The sequence below is a fragment of the Hipposideros armiger genome, unplaced genomic scaffold, assembly GCF_001890085.2.
Source record: "Hipposideros armiger isolate ML-2016 unplaced genomic scaffold, ASM189008v1 scaffold_275, whole genome shotgun sequence".
Taxonomy (NCBI): Eukaryota; Metazoa; Chordata; class Mammalia; order Chiroptera; family Hipposideridae; genus Hipposideros; species Hipposideros armiger.
Genome location: NW_017731625.1, coordinates 614,978 through 634,125, shown reverse-complemented (window position 1 = coordinate 634,125; position 19,148 = coordinate 614,978). Strand labels below are relative to the sequence as shown.

Sequence of the window (19,148 nt, the reverse complement as noted above, 5' to 3'; positions counted from 1 at the left end):
GAGACTTCAGCCCCTGGGGCCCAGTATCTGCACGCACATAGGACCCTGCTTTGTCCCAGGGTGGCACTGAGAACCTCGGCTGACCCACAGACCACGTGAAGACATGGCTTGTTCTGGGGAACCGTGGTTCTCCTCAGCTCGCCAGCCTGAATCTTGGCCCTGCCAATCCAATTTGTGGGAGGCGACTTCACTGCAGTGGAGAGTTGGGTTGGAGGTCATGTAAGGAAGGATGGGGGCTGTCCCCATGTCCCCATCATTCCGTCTCACACCATTGTGTGGTTGCGGGGGCGGCCTCTCAGAGCACCTGTTTCACTTTCCTCAACCTCAGCATCTCTCTCCTGGAGGAGGCCCCAAGCTCATTCGGTTGGGCATCCTAGTATCTCTGGGAGTGTACCTGGTGTCCATGCCCCCACGTCAGAGCAATGCCCATCAGAGAGTGTCTGTGTCCCCAAACCCAGCAGCCATTTGAAAACGTGACCCACACTAGTTGAAGGAAGAGAGAATGTGTGATCCATTCTCGGGGGACACGGAGCGGCTTAGCCCGCTGTAATCAGGTGGTGCCTGCCCTTGTGGCCTCACCCTCTGGGTTTTGGCATTGTGCCCGGGTTTCCTCATGGCAGTCCTTGAAAACAGAATGCTGGCGCCTTCGCTTTAACACAATTGCTGGGGGTCCTGGAACCTCGGTGCTGTTGCCCTTGGAAATTCCAAATACCTCCAGCCAAGCGGGTTCTCTGTGGCGGGGTGCCTCAGTACACAGTTTGGGAACTGTCCAGGTGGGACAGCTCTGAGCCCCATCAGGGAGTGAGGGGGTAGCAGGTGTTCAGCTTCCCTGTCTTGGTGTCCCCCTGTGAAGTGGGGGCATTGGGGCCTACCAGGTGAAAGGCTATGCAAGAACGTGGCACAAAACAGCCAGTTTAAACCCACTGAACTTGCCTGCAACCCAGACAGGCTCACACCCGCCGGAGCCCAGCCATTCTCCACACTGCAGGCTACAGCGGGACTGGGGCAAAGAGCTAGCTAGACCAAGGGGTGTGTTCTGGGGTCACCAGTGTCCCCCAAAATCCACATCCACCTGGATCTTCAGAACGGAGCCTCTTTGGAACTAGGCTCTTTGCTGAAGCGGCTAAACATGGAGGTGAGAAGGCCCTGGTTATCCCGGCCAGCCCTAAACTCAATGAGTCCCTAGAGCGACAGAAGAGGAGACACAGACATAGGACAAGGCATGTTACCACAGAGGCAGAGACTGGGCCCTGTTGCCACAGCCAAGGATGCCTAGAACTGGGAGAGGCGGGAAGGACTCTCCCCTGGATCCTTGGGGAGTGAACGGGTAACACAGTACTCGGGGACATCTGCCCTCCAGGGCCGTGGGAGCACTCATGTCTGTTGTTTAAGCCACCCCCCAGTGACCCTTTGTGACCACCTAGGAAACAGTGGGGCTGGGTCTCACAGAGATAGGAGTGCAGGGTTCACCTGCCTCTTGAGAGCCCCACAGAAGCTGTCTGGGCCCCGAGTTTACCAGAGTGAGGGCAGCAGTGTGACAGAGATAATAGGCCCCCGTGGACATGGCCCACCAGCCTTTCCAGACACATTTGCAGTTTCTTCCTCCAGCTCACAAGGACACCCTGGGGCTCTGGTTTGGCAGTTGTTGTTGCCTAGCCCAGGGAGGTGCAGGTGTCCAGAGAAGGCCCCATGGCCTCCCAGGGTGCCCTGGCTGTGGGCCCGAGACCCTCTCCTGTTTGCCTCTCCCCTCTCTGGGTGTTGGTTCATCCCACAGGGCTGGTGGCACCACAATTGGCTCAGCTCTTTGAAGCTTTGATTAACTTTCCATACATTCTGGACATGACTTCACGTGCATACTTGTTATCTCTTGACACTGTTTCCCCAACTGAGGCATCACCTGCCATGCGGATGGGGAAACTGAGGCACAGGCCTGCAGAGTCCAGGGCCCGCAGAAGCCTCCGGACCCCTGCAGCCGCCCTCCAGGGGTCGCTGTCTCTCACTGATGCTTTCGGCTCCCACCTCCTCCCTGACTCTGCTAAGAATCACATGGTTTCTCCGCCAAGAGCCCCTCAGGCCCCTCTCACAGCACCCATAGTCCACATGTCTGCCCACAGTTGTTTGAGCGTCTGCTGGACGCACAGTGGCCCACCCCCCAGCCCCTTGCTGTGGCATCTTGGACCTCGATTTCCCTTTTAAAGCAGCGGGACCTTCCAACAAAATCTCACCCTGGTGCTGAGCGTGGGATCCAACAGACGTGAGAGGAGTTCACTCAAGGGTGGGCGCCCTGAGGCCCTGTCGGTCAGGCTCCTGTACCTCCCCTGTGACCGCTGGGCCTGTGGGCTGAGCCAGGAAAGAGTCCAGACCAAGCCTAGCATTCAATGCTCTTCACAGCCCAGTCCTGGCCCACCAAGCTGACTACAGGCACCCTCTGCTCCTGACTCAGATTAAGTGCTTCACCATGGTGCCTGTCTCGGGCAGCCCTAAAGATGTGCCTATTCTGGTCCCAGGACCTGCAGACATGTCTGCCTCACATGGCAGAGAGACTTTGCAGATGGGATTAAGTCAAGGCCCCAGAGATAACGATGACCTTGGATTTCCTGGGTGCCCCAGGAGCCTCCCCTCTGAGGTACCCTTTGCTCTGTCCTGGCCCCTGGAAGAGGCGTAGGGCTGAGGGCTTTTCTGTGTCAGTCCCTGGCCAGGCCAAGTGCTCTCCAGACCCTTCTGGCACCCGGCTCATAAAAACCTGTTCATACAGTTTGTTTCAGGGCCCTGGACATGGGAGCTAAAAAAGCCCCAAAGAAAGGATGTTCACTTTTCACTGAGCGAGTGGGTTAGAACTAGAACACAGCCCCAGTGATGCCCTCATCCCAGTCCCAGGATCTGTGGACATGTCACCTCTCGTGGCAGAGGGACTTTGCAGGTAGATTAAGTCAAGGTCCCTGAGATGGGGATGACCCTGGATTACAGGGGGCCCAGTGTCATCACAGGGTCCTCATAAGAGGGAGGCAGGAGGCTCAGAGTCAGAGAGATGGAAGAGGCTGCACTGCTGGCTGTGACGATGGAGGAGGGGCCATGAGCCAGGGACATGGCACCTCTAGAAGCTGGAAAAGGCTGGAAACCGTTCTTCCTGGGGCTTCCGGAAGGACTGGCCCTGCCCACACCTGGTTTTAGCCTCAAGAGGCCTGTGTCGGACTCCTGACCTCCAGAATCATAAGGTAATAAATGTGTGTTATTTTAAGCCAGGAAGTTCGCAGTAATTTATTGCAGCAGTGAGAGCAACACTCTAGAAGTGTCCCCTACTGTTGTATGAATTAGAAGGAATTGTAATAGAGAATGCAGAGTTGGCCTGGGGACAAGGAGTGAATATAAATCCGCAGGGCTTGACATATCGTCTCATAACTAAACTTGAGCCCCAAGTTTCCTGGCAGCCAAAGCAAAAAGAGAAAGGAGATGAGCTGTGTGACTCCTGTTACCTGCAAGGAGACTACTTCTCCCGATTTCCCTTTGGGGCATGGAGCAGTTCCAAGGGGTCAGCATCCTGCCCCTACCTCCCCAGGGACTATGTGGGGACCTGTGTTCCCTGGCCTGTGGTTGGTCTTGGCCCTGTCTTTGCTGTCTGAGATCTTTGCTTTTTCCCTTGTCCCCTGGGCCGAATCATGGAACTCCAGGGGTACTGGGTCCCTCCCTTGAGTCTGCACATGAGCTGTCCCAGGCCCAGGACCATTGGAGGCATTGGCCATGCTTCCATATGGGGCCCCCAGTTCATAGATCCCGGGATGCCTGTAGCCTACAGGGACTCTGCTCCCCAGAGGCAGCTGTGCTGGGTGTGGCCCCCATCATCCTGCCCTGCCCAGAGCCTGGGACCTGGGTTCTACTGTGGGGGGGCATGTGTACCCAGGGTTATCTGAAAATTTAAACTCTGAAGTGCGTTTCTGTATGTATGAAGATTTTCACAACAAAATGAATTTTAAAATATTGTAGATTGACAGATTTGTAAAAACAGTACCAAGAATTTCCGGCCACCCTCACTCATTCACCCACCTTCCCACATGTCATCGTCCTGCGTAACCTTGGCCCATGTGTCACAGGGCAGAAATGAGCCTTGTGTAGCCCTGCTGATAGAACCAAGTGCCAGGTGGGCACTGAGGCCTCTGAAGGACACAGGTCATCTGTGGAGGGGCCCTGAGTGTGGGTTTGCCTGGGGCCTCACACTGAGGCTGGGGCTCTGCATTCGTGGCAGAAGTCCCACAGACGACGCCGTGTCCTCCTTTGTCCATGCGTCTCATTGCCAATGATGTTGACCTTGACCCCTGCTTGGGGTGGCGTCCACCAGGTCCCTCCACTGCCCACTGTCAAGCTGCCATTTATCCCTCTCATCCTGGAGGAGACTCACAAGGCTGTGTAGGTGTCCTGGCCCCTTGTGGTGGGGGCAGGGATGGCTGTTTCATCCGCTGGTGGGTGTTGGCTACCACCATTGTGACCATGGTGTCTGTCGGAGATTATTGTCCTCACTGGTCTACTGATCAGCTGGTGTTCTGTAGAGAGAGCTGCCCCCACCCCTAACATATCTGGTCATTTTTTGTATAGGCGTGGGCTCCTGGGCTATGAGCAGATGCTGTGGTGTTGGCCACCGGGAGTGTCTGCTCGGGACTTCCTCTGTCCCTCTGTGTCACCATTTGGAGCACTTCCTCCCTTGCAGCCACTCAGGCTGGCCCAGGCTCACTCCCTGTCTTCCTTACCATGGCCCTTGGATCACCCACTCCTGATGGACAGCCTCCTAGACAGCCGCTTAGCACTGAGCCGTTTGGGCCCCATGTCCCAGGTGGTGACCTGAACAGCTCAAGGGGCCTCATGAAGGGTCTCCCACACGCGGTGTGCCAAGCATTGGTGGTATGGACATTGGCATTTCTTCCATCCTTTATTTTTAAATTGAGATAGGATTTGCGTATCATGCGATTCAGTGGCTTTTAGTAAATTCACAGAGTTGTGCCATCATCATCTCAATCTTCTATCAGAACGTTCACCACCCCGAAAGAAACCCCATCCCCATCAGCAGTCACCCCCACCTCCTCCCCAGCCTCTGACAACCACTAACCCACGTCCTGCCTGGATGTGCCTGTTCTTGACATTTCACATAAACGGAATCACGCACTGTGTGGCCTTGTGTGTCTGGCTTCTCTCACTGAGCACCGTGTGTTCAAGTTCCATCCACATTGTGGCGAATGTCAGTGCCTCACTCCTTTTCACAGCTGAGTGACACTCCAGTGTGTGGATGGGACACATCGTTTGTCTGTTTATCCATGGGTGGTTGTGTCCACCTGTTGGCCGTTGTGAATTGTGCTGTGGACATTGTGTGTAGGCCTTTGTGTGGACGTGTGCTCCAAACATGGGTGACTCTGATTTGGGGGCATATTTGGGGACATGCAGGGTCAGGGTGGAGATGAGTGACCCAGTATTCCAGACCCCCTGATGCCTCCTCTCAAGGCCACCTGGACCCCTAAAATTTTGGCGAGACTCCGGAGAGGGCTCTTTCCCATATGCTTACCCGCTCACATAGTCAGCATGGCGGCATCCACCCTGAGGGTCCCTCCAAGCATCTTGGGTGGACCCCACATCCACCCAGTGAGAATGCTGTGTCTGCCAGCCTCAGGCTTCTGGGAATCGACGATGAGGTCGCAATTCAGAAAAGTGCTTTGCAAACTCTTGGCAGCTCCCTGCTCATGAGGGGCAGGCAGCATCGACCACACATGCTGCAAATGGATTTCACCAGGTCAGAGGTCTGAGCCTACCCGCCAGCGCGGGTTCCCAGCAGTTACTGTCATCTGCCAGAAGGGAACTGGAGCGCAGGGTTTCTTCTCACAGGAGTCCATTGGTGCACACTGGGCCAGCGCCAGGAACCCCCCTCCGTGGTCTGCACTGAGGGCCATGGCCCTGTCTCCAGGGGGTCAGTCACCTTGTGGGAGTTGGGGCATTGGGCCCCAGGGGACAAGGAGGTGAGGGAGAGGCCGGGAGGCTGGGGACTGCCCCACAAACATTTTCTTAGAGGGGACCCTGCAGAAGCCTGGGTCTGAGTCCAGCCCCTCCTAACTGCAGCGCTGGAAAGCAGTTGGGGTGGTGTGCTACTGAGACAGCCGACCCACAACCATGGCCTGACAGAGCAAAGCTTTCTAGGGAGCTGTATGAGCATCCTGGACCCCACTAAAGCAGCACAAGCCAGGTGGTTTAAAACCAGATATTTACACCCTCACAGTTCTGGGGCCAAAAGTCCAAGATCAAGGTATTGGAAGGCTCTGTTCCCTCCCAAGGCCCCAGGGGAGGGTCCTTCCTGCCTCTTCCAGCCTCTGGGGGCTCTAGTGTCCCTGGGCTTGTGGCTACATCACCCCAGTGTCTGTCTCCTTGGTTACATGGCCTCTCCCTGTGTGTCTGTATCCAAATCTTCCTCTTATAAGGACACCAGTCATTGTACTAGGGCCACCCCACTCCAGTGTGACCTCTTCTTAGCTAATTTCATCTGCAAAGACCCTATTTCCAAATAAGGACCCATTAATAGGTTAGGACTCGAACCTGTCATTTTGGGGGATGCAATTCAGCCATCAGCAGGAATGTTTTAGTAGCGAGGTGTGCCTGAGGGATACCTGCAGTGCCCTCCCCACCCATCTGCCCAGTGAGTTTCCTTGGCTGTAACTTGGGGATGGACTGGCCACCTGTGGCACAGGCCAACAGTGCCTGAGACCTCAAGTGTATGAGGAGAAACTGGCGGGGAAGGTGTGAAGGGCAAAGGGGTGATACCCCAAGAACAGAACCGGCAGGGCGGGGGGCATTCTCCAGAAACCCGAGGCACTTAGGCCACACCCGCCTCTCTGCCCGGCCACATGACAAAGGGTCAGCCTGATGGCTAGAGAGGGTCCCGCCAGCCGGGTAGCCCCATAGCTCAGACACAGCCAGACAGGGACCAGTCGTGCTCATGGGACAGGATCCACTGCCATCCATGTCCTCGGGTATGGCCCTGCCCACGCTCACACCCGGGTCACCTGTTTCACTCCACCTGGGCCTCTGCCTGGACCCTGACGCAGGCTCCCTCACCCCCCAGCCAGTTCAGATGCGGACCCACAGCCTGTGGCCACCAGGGTGGCAGGGCCATTGGCAGGACAGGCTGGAGTGGGCAAGGTGGCAAGGTGCCTACTGGGTGACAACTTTCCCAGGATGGAACCCCTCCTTGTCTTTGGACATCCAGCTGTACCTTGGGCTTCCCCATATCCTCAGGGTCACTTCTTCCCATTAGCCAACCATCTGGTGACAAGATACTGGGGACAGAAAGTCAGTTTAGAAACTACGCTGGCAACTTGACAAATTTCATGCTAGTTACACCTGGTAATAAAAAGTTTGTGTTTCTACTTAGGATGTTCTTTTTTAACTTCAGTTTTCTAGTAATTCTTTTTCAAATTGAGACAGAATTTACAAACCTTAAAATTCACCTTTTTTAAATATATTCACAGGGTTGTGCACTCATCACCTCTATTTAATAACAGAACATTCCATCACCCCCAAAAGAAACCCTGTCCCCATTAGCAATCACCCCCCACTCTCCTCCCCAGCCCCTGACAACCACTAGCCCACGTCCTGTCTGTGGATATGCCTGTTTTGGACGTTTCACATAAGTGGAATCACACACTGTGTGGCCTTGTGTGTCTGGCTTCTCTCACTGAGCACCGTCTGTTCAAGGTCCTCCCATGCTGTGGTGAGTGTCAGCGCCTCCTTTTTACAACTGAGTGATACTCCAGTGTGTGGATGGGCCACACTTGTCCATGGATGACACATAAGTTTTGTCTACCTTGTGGCCATTGTGAAGCGAGCCACAGTGGACGCATGTGTGCAGGTTTCTGTGTGGACATGTTTTTATTTCTCTCGGTGGACACCTACAGGGTGCTGCAGGGTCGTGTGGTGACAGTTATCTTGGGAGGAACTGCTGACTATTAGGGAGAGATGCCTGCTGCATGTTTCTGTGTATGTTGGAGGTTCCAATTCCTGTACATCCTCGCCAGCACTTGTCACTCTCGTCTGAGTGTAGCTGCTCTGCAGGTGTGCAATGTGTGTCACTGGTTGTGACCTGCAGTTGCCTGGTGGTGTTGAGCATCATTGTATGACCTTGTTGCCATATGTACACTTTCTCTACTGCTCAAGGTGGCTGAGGTGGCTGAGGCCCGGTGGGGTGTTCCATAGAGCTCACTCCATTGTTGGGGTTTGTGTTGTCCCTCGGCTGTGGGGGAAAGACAGGGCAGGAGCTGTGAGGGTAGGCTCACAACTGCTCATCCTCCTTGACACGGTGGGTGGCCCCAGCCCCTCCTTGGCCATCTACCTCCTCTGGGCCTATATGGGGTGTTCTAAAACACAGTGGTTCTCCACTGAACCTGCCAGCTTTATGAGCCCCTGCCCACCAGCCCTGCCTGGTCCCTCCTCCGTGCTGTGTTGAGAGGGGCAGGGACAGGTGGGGGGCAGGAAAGGGGCTTTAGGGGCAGACAGAACCCTTGGCAAGGCTGGAAGAGGAGGAGCAGGGTGGGCCCTGGTGACCAGGAGGAGGCGCTCCAGGGGGGATCCAGCCCTAGGGCCTTTGAAGCATTGAAGACAGCTCCAGCATGGCTAGTGAAGGCCCGTGAACCTGTGTCCAGGCTGAGGAGCTGGAGGCTGGGGGCTGGGCCTGCAAGGGTGTGGGGTGGTGGTTTGCAGAGGCATGGGATGGGCCTCAGTTTCCTTCCTGTGTCGTGGGGACCTGTGCCCCTTAGAGTCACTGCTGTGGGTAACTCAGGCTCAGCAGAGGGTCCCTACCAGGTCTACCAATGAGGTGGGAGTCAGGTAGAACAGAACCCAGTGCACCAGTGTTCTGGGAAAACCAAGGCCAGGGCTGGGAGGGGCTACCTGGGTGTCCCAGCCTGTGCCCTCCCCCCACCCCCACCCCGCAAATCATCCGAATGAGCTGCCAGCAGAGGGGCCTGGCCATGGCTGACAGGTTCCTGGGGATGAGGTGCTCAGGGAAGGGGTGCCAGGGGCCCCCAGGGCATGCGCATTCTTGACAGCTGTTTGTGGCTGGATTCCGCTCTGTACAGTAATTGTCTGCACTGCCAGTAATCGCCCTGACTTACCAGGCAGGCATCATTTCCTGAAAGTCAGCGGCCTTAGGGGAAGTGGGCGCCAGCAGTGACTAAACCAACATGCAAATGCAGCTGGGCTGGGAGAAGGCCCATCTGCGCCCAGCACCCGCGGTCATGAGGGAGCGCTCCTGCACCTTCCAGGGGACCTGCCTGTGGCCACACCATGTCCCAGCTGCGGTTCTGGTTGCAGTTTGCAGCGCTCAACAAGGTAACCCGCTTGGCCCTGGGTGGGGGCGGGCCTGGCCCCCTCCCACCTGGCAGGCAGGTCGGGCCACCTGCAAACTGGGACGGGATGTGAGGACTGACGGGACCGCCCAGGCCCGGGGACCCTCTCCCCTCCTCCTCTCAGCCTCCTGGCAGCTTTGTTGACAGCAGACATTGACTCTGAGGGAGTTTCCCGAGTGAAAGTGGTGGGGATGGTGGGGACGCGGGGCTCATGGGACAGCCAGGAAGGCGCCTCAAAACGAAAGTGCTTTTGGGAGGTGGGAGGGGCTGTGTCTGCGTGCCTCCAGTTCCTGCTCCGGTCTGGAGCATCCAGAGACCTTGGGTGACCCGGGACAGCCATCAGTTACCAGGGTTCAGCAGGCGCAGTTTGGGATGGGCTGTGATTGGACAGGTAGGAATGGGTCCCATCCCTCCTCAGATCCCCATGGACCCAGGCGGCTGTCCAGCCCAGGTCCCCGGCAGGTGAGAGAACCCATCTGAAGGGTATTTCTGGAGTCGGCTTCGGCCAGGAGGGGGTGCTGAGTCCCCCCAGTCCCCCGCCCTCCCTGCCCCGCCGGGGAGGCCCAGAGCCAGGTCTGGGTGGGGACCGTCCAGTCCTGTCCCATTGGGCTGGGGTGGAATGCTGTGTGGGCAGCTCTACCAGGTCCTGCCAGATCCTCACCTGGGCCAGGAGTCCCTGAAATGCTGCAGATACAGTAACCACAGGTAACCCTGCACGCTCCTGGTCCCCCAGAACTGTTAGGGTGACCAGCTGGCTCCCTCCCCACTTGGGGGCTGCAATGGAAGGGGCATTGTTGGGGCCTGGGAGCCTGGGAGCAAGTGCTCCAGGTGGGGGTCCAGGGAGGGCAGTTCTGGGTTTGGGTGGTCTTGGAGGTCTGCTGGTGGCTGCTGGGAGTCAGATCTCCACAGAGGTGGACAGGTGGGTGGCCCACCAGGTGGGGTCCCGTCTTACCCTTATCCAGCTTGCCACTCTGCACAGGAGGTGGAGCTGGGGGACCTCTTAGGGGGCCCCAACCCCCTGACCCGTGGTGACACACACGAGACCCCTCCTCCCTTTGCCTGAGAATTGAGGGACCCCCACTGGAGGCAGCTTCCATGGAGCTCCCACTTTTTAAATAGACGATTTTTTTTTTAATTTATTGGGCAACAGCCATGGTCGTTGGTTACACATTGTTTTCATGCTACAATCGCATAGTTGACTATTTTAAGGAGGGCGTAGCTCACAGTGGCCCATGTGGGTATCAAACCAGCAACCTTGGTGTTATCAGCACCACACTCTAACCAACTGAGCTAACTGGTCACCCCATAGACGATATCTTTTAGAACAGTTTTAGATGCACAGAATTACTGTGATGGTGCAGACCGCCGTGTCCCCTGCCCCGTACCCCTGTTCACACTTTCGTCAGTGCAGTACCTTTGTCACAACTGATGAGCCAGGACTGAAACACCATTAATAACCAAAGTCCATATTTACTTGGATTTCCTCAGTTTCCCCTGATGGCTTCTCTGCCCCAGGTCCCCATCAGGATCCCACGTGACACTCAGTGGTCATGTCCCATTGGCCCCTCCTGCTGATACGGTTTCCGTACCTCTCCTGTGTGGACGCTCTGAGCCATCGTGTCCTGCAGGATGTCCCCAGTCTGGGGTTTCAGGTGTTTTCTTATGATTGCACTGAGGAATGTGCCCTGTTCATCCATCATGTCAGGGTCCCTGCTGTCCCATGGCTCCTCACGGCTGATGTTGACCCTCATCTCTTGGCCAGGGTGCTAGTCATGTGTCTCCACTGGAAAGTCCCTTCATCATCCACATTGTCCTCTTGGGAAGGGTTGCAGTGTGCAGCCCACAGGGATGGGGTCCCCCTGCGCACCAGATTTTTACCAGGGCCATTACTCCTCCTCTGCCCCCTACATCCTGCCCACTACTCGGGGACCATCAGTAAGCAAGGCCACCTCTCAGGGCCCTAGGAGCTGGTGTCACTCTTACCAGGCTCGGGCACTGCCCACCAGGAGGGTGGTGCTCAGATGTGGCCCCAGAGGGACTTCAACAAAGACGTGGCCACTTCTACCTACACCCAGACCCCACCCTGGCCAGCCTGCTGAGGTCTCTGGGGCCTCGGCCGTCAAAGGGACCGGTTGGCCAGCTTTTGCAGCCTGTTATCATCCACCAGCAGGTGCTGGGCAACCTCTGACCCCAGCTGCCTGGGGAGGAGAGGGCCCAGCGGAGGTCTCAGTGGGTAGAGGACAGGTCTCAGGTCAGCAGCGCCAGACCTGCCCACGGCCACCTCAGTTTCCCGACAGCTGCTCTGGCCTGTTGAGTCGCCAGGCTCTCACACAAGGGCGCCAAGTGCCCCAGGAGCGTCAGGGTGTACCCGCTCCCACTCCTGCTTTTGTCCTGGGCCTCCAGGTCTTTATAAACCTGCCCAGGTGGCCTGAGCCCCCTGGACCTGCCCAGGCTGCAGGGTCCTAGGCTAGAGACAGTGGGGGAGGCTGGGTCTGCCCCTCGAGGGTCCAGGCCGCTCTCAGCCAGGGGGCAAGGGTAAGAGCAGGCCTGGTGGTCTGAGCTCCCTCTTTGCTCAACATGGGACCAGCCCCTGTGGCTCCCTGTGTACATGGGTGGCCAGGGCTCTCCCAGGCTGAGGAGAAGCCCAACGAGGCCCCCAGCCTCACACCAGCCAACATGGCTGAGGGTGGTCTTTCTTGCATGTTCCCTGACCCCCAACCGGCTCCTGGACTGATCTTGTCCAGCAGATGGGCAGACCAAGGCTCTTGCGACCAGCTGTCCCCAGAGAGGCCACTGGGTAGACTCTGGCCCTGTCTCCACCCCACCCTTTCCCTTGGGGCCCTGCTGTCCTTTTGGTGCAGTGGCCGAACCTGCCTCGTCCTGGGGCTGTGCGTGCACCAGTGTCTGAGTCGGACCTTCGGGACGGTGTCGCATCTTCCTCCCCTCCCCCTCCAGGAATAGGGATCTGATTCTGACACAGATCACTGGGGTATACAGCCGGCCTGGGCACTGGCCGAGACCTGGGCCTGTTCCCAGCTGTGACCTCATGGGCACAACAGGTGGGCTCCAGGCACAGGTGTCCCCTTCCTTCCTGGAGTCCACTGACTGAGCCCCCAGGTCTCAAGACCCCCCCACCTGTCATCCCATCTTCCTAGTCTTCCCTGCCAATTGGTGGGTCCCAGCCTGCCTGGCCTTGGTCCTCCAGTGCCCCCCACAGGCTGGGACCGTGTAAGTGGAGCACAGGGTTTGGGACTCCAGGGTGGCAGCTCCCCTGGCCATGTGGCGTGGCCTTGGTCACACCCACTGGGCCCCTCTGCTCTGGGGGAAAAGCTCCCTGACACAACTCTCCAAAATGCTGAGGGCAGACATTAGTGTGACCGGTCCGCTGCAGCCACAGCTGGGCAGGCTGGGGGCCCCTCCCAGTGGAGTAAGCCTAGGGCTGCTCCCCTGCCCCTGATGTGGGCCTGCACTCCTCCCAGCTCTCAGGTCCCTGTCTGCAAAACGGGCACTGACTACCCTCCAGGTGGCGGGCACTGCAGGGGAGTGTGGTAAGGGGCTCATTCCCTGCTGATCCAGGGCCCCAGAGGGGCTGGTCCCCACGTGTCTCCATGTCCAGCACAGGCCGGGCACATGCAGGCACTTGGTGCCACTGACTGAGGGAAGGGGAGGGCATCACAGATGCCCCTGGCACTGTGCCTGATTTTTTTTTTTTCCTTTTTAAAGATTTTTATTGGGGAATTGGAGGGAACAGCGCTGGGGAATCGGGGAAGGGGAACAGACAAGTTGCTGTCCTTTGGTTCTTCAGTCTAGTTGTGGAAGACATCGCTTCACTGGCTCATGTTGATATTGTGATCATTGCGCTCTTCCCGGCTGAGGCAGATCAGTCACCGGCCATTGAACGGCCACTCACAGCAGCTCATGCCAGCTTCCGGCCACTCACGCTGCTGCTGGCCACTCACAGTAGCTTACGGCAGCCCACCGCAGCCCCACTGCAGCCTATGCCATTGCCGGCGACTCACAGCAGCCCAGCTCTAGGTCAAGCTGTTGTTTACCATCTTAGCTGTAGAGGGCGCAGCGTCACTGGCTCATGTGGGATCCGAACTGGCGGCTCTGCTGCTCAGAGCTCCCACTCCCAAGTCAACTCTTAACCAACAAGCCACTCGGCCAGCCCTGCCTGATTTTTTTTAAATTTAGTTTTATACACTGTGTGTAACCTACATGCATCAGGCTTCTCCCAAAGGTGTGGGGTCTCCCAAGTCCTGACAACCCTACACTGGTGTCACCTCCTCCACAGTGATGGGCTAGGGAGGGCACAGGGCTGCTGTCACCCTCTCCCATTGTCATCTCAGTGGGGTCCAGCATGCAGCCCATGGGGCCTGACTTCTCTCACAAGTGTTGTGTTTTCATGGTTTGTCCATGTTGTAGTGAGTATCCAAGTGTCATTCCTTTCATAGTGGAGCAGCGTCCACTGCGTGGCTGGCTCCCGTGTGCCTGCTGTGTGGCTGCTTGGCTGTGCCCTCACCCACCTGTCTTCCAGGACTCCTCGTACCTTGATGACCTCTCCAATGCCTCCATCTTCTCCTCATCTGTGGACTCTCTCTCGGACATTGCCGACACACCTGACTTCCTACCAGCCGACAGCCTCAGCCAGGTGCCCACCATTTGGGATGTGAGCACTGGCCCCTCCGCCCATGACAAGGTCAGTGGCTCATCCACAGGCTGTTTAGACACCGATGAGGCTGTCGGTCTGTGGCCCTCATGTTTCCTACATGGCTCAGAAAATGCAGGATTTGCAGGGGAGCTCTAGCACTGGGCTTCTCAGTCCCTCTCTGTATAAGCCCCACACCCCTGCGCCCTTGCCTCCAGTGGCTCAGTCTCCACACACTGCTGTGCTGGGCCTGCTAGTGAGACAGGGGTCCCCAGGAGATCAGCTAAATGTCATTTCTGATACTAGTTCTCACCTAGGGTGGTTTGCCCCCAGGGAACACTGTCTGGGGACATCTGTGGTGGTCATGACTGGGGGTGTCCCTGGCATCAAGGGGGTGGGAGCCAGAGATGCTGCTTAACACTCTACCATATCCAGGACAGCCTCTTATGAAGAGTGACCAGGCCCTAATGTCAGCTGTGCCAAGGGGGGACCCTGGGCTAGAGAAAGTCACATGATGGGATAGAGACAGTGGGCAGGGAGTGGTCCCTCTGGAGAGGCCATGTTTCGGCTGAGGGCTGAGTGATTCTGAAGGGGGCAACCCCTTCCATCTGGTAGCTGGAGACCTCAGAGCCTACTGGTGGCCACACACTAGTAGACATGAATGGCACATGCCCGCCTGGCCACCTTGAAGGTGCTCAGAGCCCTTGGGCCTCATAGGCCCACAGGAAGGGTCTGTGATTGGACAGCAGAACAGATGGGCCTGGGAAGTGCAGGGCCCAGCTTGGGGCCCAGAGGAGGACAGGAAGTGTCCAGGCAGCCCAGCGAGGTACCCTGCTCTTGGCAGCATTGGTGGATGACCCAGCTCCATCCCCGTGTTTGGGTGCAGGGGCCCAGTGGAACAGTGGCATTGCCCATGCCTCCCAGGGCCCTGTGCATCTGTGGCTCCCAGCTCCTGGGAGGAGGGCATGAGGGCAGCTGAAACCTGACGCCCGCCGGGAACCCTGACTCAGTTTTCCAGGAACCTGGCTGAGGCTGTTTGTTTTTGTTAATTCAAAAAAAAAAAAAAGGGGGAGAGGGACTTGAACATGGGATTCTAACTTCCCTGTACCTTGCTTCCATTTTTTTTTTTTTAAATCCTTTCTTTTTTTTTTAAATGAAGTACTTCACGAGTTTGTGGGTCATTCTTGCTCACTGTCCATGCTAATATTCTCTGTATCGTTCCAATTTTAATGCAGCCAAAGGGAGTATTGGCTGTGTTCTTAACGTTTGGAAACAGGAGTCATGATAAGTCAGTTATACGTGACCGAATCCTCTGGTGACGCTTGTCCCCAAGACTGTAAATGACACTGTGCTCCGGGGCACCCAGCACTCACGGTCGTCAGTCTCAGGATGATGGGGGCCCGCATGGGGCCAAAGAGGTTGAGGGAGGCCATACGTTACTTTCAGGATTTTTTTTTTTAAGAGCGAGCATGTTTTGGAATCGCTCTGACCCGGGTCTGGACCCTGCCATGCCGTCACTCACACACAGCCCCACGCCTATGGGCCGAGTAGTCACCCTTCCCAGCGTCAGTGTGAACATCTGGACAATGTGTGTGACCATTCCCTGGGGGTGGGCAGGTTGAAGGCCAGAGTGTGTGACTCAGCCCTAATAGGTTTGGGTCTCCTGTGCCAGCCCATCTGACTGCCCAGTCCTTAGGCCCCAGGATGAGACTGGGGCCATCAGTTTCCCCAGGGTGGGACTGTGGTCTGGGACATCCACATGAGGGCATTCCCTCATGCAGAAGCCCTGCCCCCATGGGCCACCTGTATACCAAGTGCTGGGGACCAGCAAAGGGGAGATGAGGCGTGGCTATCACCATGCCAGGGTCACAGAGGTAAGTGGCCCAGCCCACAGGGCCCCAGGCCCCTCTGCCAGCCCCTAGGATGGTCCTGCTGTCTCTTGTCCTACCCCCTATGCATCCTGCCACATTCCCTGAGTACTCATGCCTGGCACACAGTCGGTGTTGGCCACCAGACCCCAGAAAGGCCTGTCCTCAGCCTGGACCTCAAGGGGAGGCCTCTGTCCTTCACCAGAACCATCTGGCAAGCAGCAGGAAGGAGGCAGGCAGCTGGGGAGTAGGAGGGGCATGAGGATGGCATGGAGAGCCCCCAGAGGCCAGGCTGGTGGGCCCATTGAGGTGCTTCCTGTACACAGCTGGCCTGCAGGCTCACGTCCACTCTCCCCTCCAGTTGTTCCTGCCCAGCGGGCCATTTACAGGCCTCGAGGACCCTGTGTCCTCCCTCCCCAGCACCCCACTTCTCGTCAGTTACCAGGTGAGCTGGGTTCCTTCCCCAGCCCTTCCCGCTGCCCCTCCTGGGACTAAGGAGGACCATTCACACTCGGACATCTGCCATATGTCAGATCCTGAGCTGGCTTAGAAGCTGGGTCTGCCCATTTTACAGATGGGGAAACTGAGGTCCTGGGAAGCACCATGTTGTGGAGGTGGGAGGAAAGACAGGCCCTCTACCCTACTGCCCCCATCACTGGCCTGGCTGGTGGACCAGGTCCCTGCTCCTTGCGGGGAGGCTGGCCATGCTAGGTGGATGGGCAGTCCCCACCCTGAGGACACTGGCCTTTAGTCTCAGAGTCAGCCAGAGGAGGAGGACGAGGCGGAGGAGGATGAGGCGGAGGACCTGGGCCACACAGAGATCTACGCTGACTATGTGCCATCCAAGTGTGAGTGCATGGCCGCCCCTCCCCCACTCATGCCCAGGAGACCCTCCAGCAGACCACAGCAGATCTGAACAGCCCCACCCAACCTCACGGCTCCTGCAGGCCGGCTTGGTTCTGGTTCCATGGTCCCTGAAGCAATGAAGGTGGCCTGGTAGGGGTGAGGGGGAGGAGTGGTCATCATCCACACCTGGCACAAAACAGGAAGTAGCGGAGAGGGTTCAGTGGAAAGTAAGCCTACTTCCTACCAGCTCAGGGAGGGTTCTATGGGCCTGCCTCCCCTATCCTCTGTGCAAAACAGTGATGGGCCCCCTCCCTGCACCCTGCTCTGCCCCTCACCCTTCTGGGAGCATCTCCACCCCCATCCTGGTCCCCTGCTGCTGACCCTGAGACCCTGACCTACCCTGGCCACGCCCCTTCAGCCAAGATCGGGAAGCAGCACCCCGACCGTGTGGTGGAGACCAGCACGTTGTCCAGCGTCCCGCCCCCGGACATCACCTACACCCTTACCCTTCCTGGCTCGGACAGCGGGGTCCTGTCTGCCCTGCAGCTGGAGGCTATCACCTACGCCTGCCAGGTGACTCCAGGGTCTCCCACCTGACCTCGGTCCGCAGGGGGGGTTGCGGTGCCCACCTGATCGCGTCCTGCGTGGGATCCTGACCGCTGTCCCCCCGCCCCACAGCAACACGAGGTCCTGCTCCCCAGCGGTCAGCGTGCGGGCTTCCTCATCGGCGATGGTGCGGGTGTGGGCAAGGGGCGCACGGTGGCCGGCATAATCCTGGAGAACTACTTGCGGGGCCGCAAGAAGTCCCTGTGGTGAGCGTCCCCCTGCACGCAGGGCGAGCGGGGCCGGCGGGGTGGGGGCAGGGGCCCTGACACCCGCCGGCCCTCACCCCCCTCCAGGTTCAGCGTCTCCAATGATCTCAAGTACGATGCGGAGCGCGACTTGCGGGACATCGATGCCCCCAGCATCGCAGTGCACGCGCTGAACAAGGTGGGTGCGTCGCCCTGCCCATCGCCCAGTTTGGGGGTTCCCCTGCGCCCTGGCGCTCACCCATGCCTGCCCCTCTCCCCAGATCAAGTACGGCGACAACACTACCTCAGAGGGCGTCCTGTTCGCCACCTACTCCGCCCTGATTGGAGAAAGCCAGGCCGGTGGGCAGCACCGCACACGCATCCGGCAGATCCTCGAGTGGTGCGGGGCGGCCTTTGATGGCGTGGTATCCTGGTGGTGCGAGAAGCGGGGAGAAAGGCGGGGGGCTGAAGGGGGCGGAACCGAGGGGAGGGAGGTGGGGCTAGAAGAGATGCGGCCAAGGGGAGGGGCTGATCGGCCTTAAGTTGGGGGCCGAGGGGGGAGCTGGAGGGGCGTAGGGAGCCGAGGCCGCCTGGCACATCACCAGTGCAGGAGGAGTTCCAATCAGAGGACTGTGCTCCGGGAGGCTCTCCCCAAGTGATGGCTGCCGTTGTCCCTCCTGGTGAGGCACCACCTCCTGGCTCCATCCCACTGAACTGTGATGGGACCTGGACCGCAGACTCTGAGTGGTGTTTGGTGGCAGAAAGGTGCCACCTGGGGGGAGGTGTGGGGCGCGTAGCACCTCCTTCTGCCCACCCCCCAGGATTGGGGGTTTCTCTGTCTTGCCCTCCTTCTCTCTCAAAACTTGGACAATTTTGCCTTCTGTTCTGCAGCATGTGGCCCTGAGCTGGCCTGGTGCACTGATGGCCCTGAGGGAATCCTGTGGGTGCCCACCCTCCTGTGCGCTGCCTCCCCAGGTTGTCCCCTGTGTGCCATCTCACATCACTGTGCTCCCCGCTTGAGCCCGAGCAGGTTTACTGGCCAGTGTGCGCTTCATGCTGCTCTGTCCTGTCCTTACTCGACCGTTTCCCCATCACGGGGACATTCTGGGGGTTTTCAAGCCTCTACATTATGCACAGCCTGGTGTACATCCTGTCTGTCACCCTTTCTCATTGTGTCTTCGGGACCACCCCCAGAAGTGGAGCAACGGGCTCCAGCAACCCTGGTCCCAGTCAGAAACAAGAAGGGAGATGTGGGCCCTGTGTGTACTTCATGGTCACGTGGGCAAGTATATGGATTTACTGGTTAGACACATGCTTTAGTGCAGAGCACCTCTTGTGCAGAAAGAAGAAACAAGGTGACTAGTGCATCCTGGGCACCTATGTGACACCTTGCACAGCCTGGGGGAAACGATAGTGTAAAAAAATCCCAATATTAACATTCGACCCCAGGGCCTGAGTGCTCAGCTCCAGATTTCCGCTTTCTCTTGGATTTTGTAAATCTTCTGTCAGTCCTTTAATACACATCACGTGTACACGTGTAGACACCCACATTTTTTTTAAATACACTCATTATAGGTATGCTTGTCTATAACTTTTTCCTCTCAAAACATTTAAGAACTTTGTA

At 57.6% G+C, this 19,148-nt stretch overlaps 1 protein-coding gene across 5 annotated transcripts in view; it reads left to right on the top strand.

Annotated features, from left to right (window-relative positions):
• SBNO2 (strawberry notch homolog 2) overlaps positions 1-19,148 on the top strand; it is a 48,745-nt gene that overhangs the window by 18,512 nt on the left and 11,085 nt on the right. For 2 of the 5 annotated variants that reach the window (XM_019657255.1, XM_019657256.1), the window contains exons 5-11: positions 13,909-14,070; positions 16,249-16,332; positions 16,639-16,735; positions 17,152-17,306; positions 17,412-17,545; positions 17,633-17,723; positions 17,806-17,949. In XM_019657255.1, coding sequence (XP_019512800.1) covers positions 13,909-14,070; positions 16,249-16,332; positions 16,639-16,735; positions 17,152-17,306; positions 17,412-17,545; positions 17,633-17,723; positions 17,806-17,949 — 867 coding nt within the window. Of the gene's footprint in view, positions 1-3; positions 9,355-13,908; positions 14,071-16,248; positions 16,333-16,638; positions 16,736-17,151; positions 17,307-17,411; positions 17,546-17,632; positions 17,724-17,805; positions 17,950-19,148 lie in introns of those variants that run through there. The other 3 variants (XM_019657259.1, XM_019657258.1, XM_019657257.1) reach the window with 3 other exon arrangements.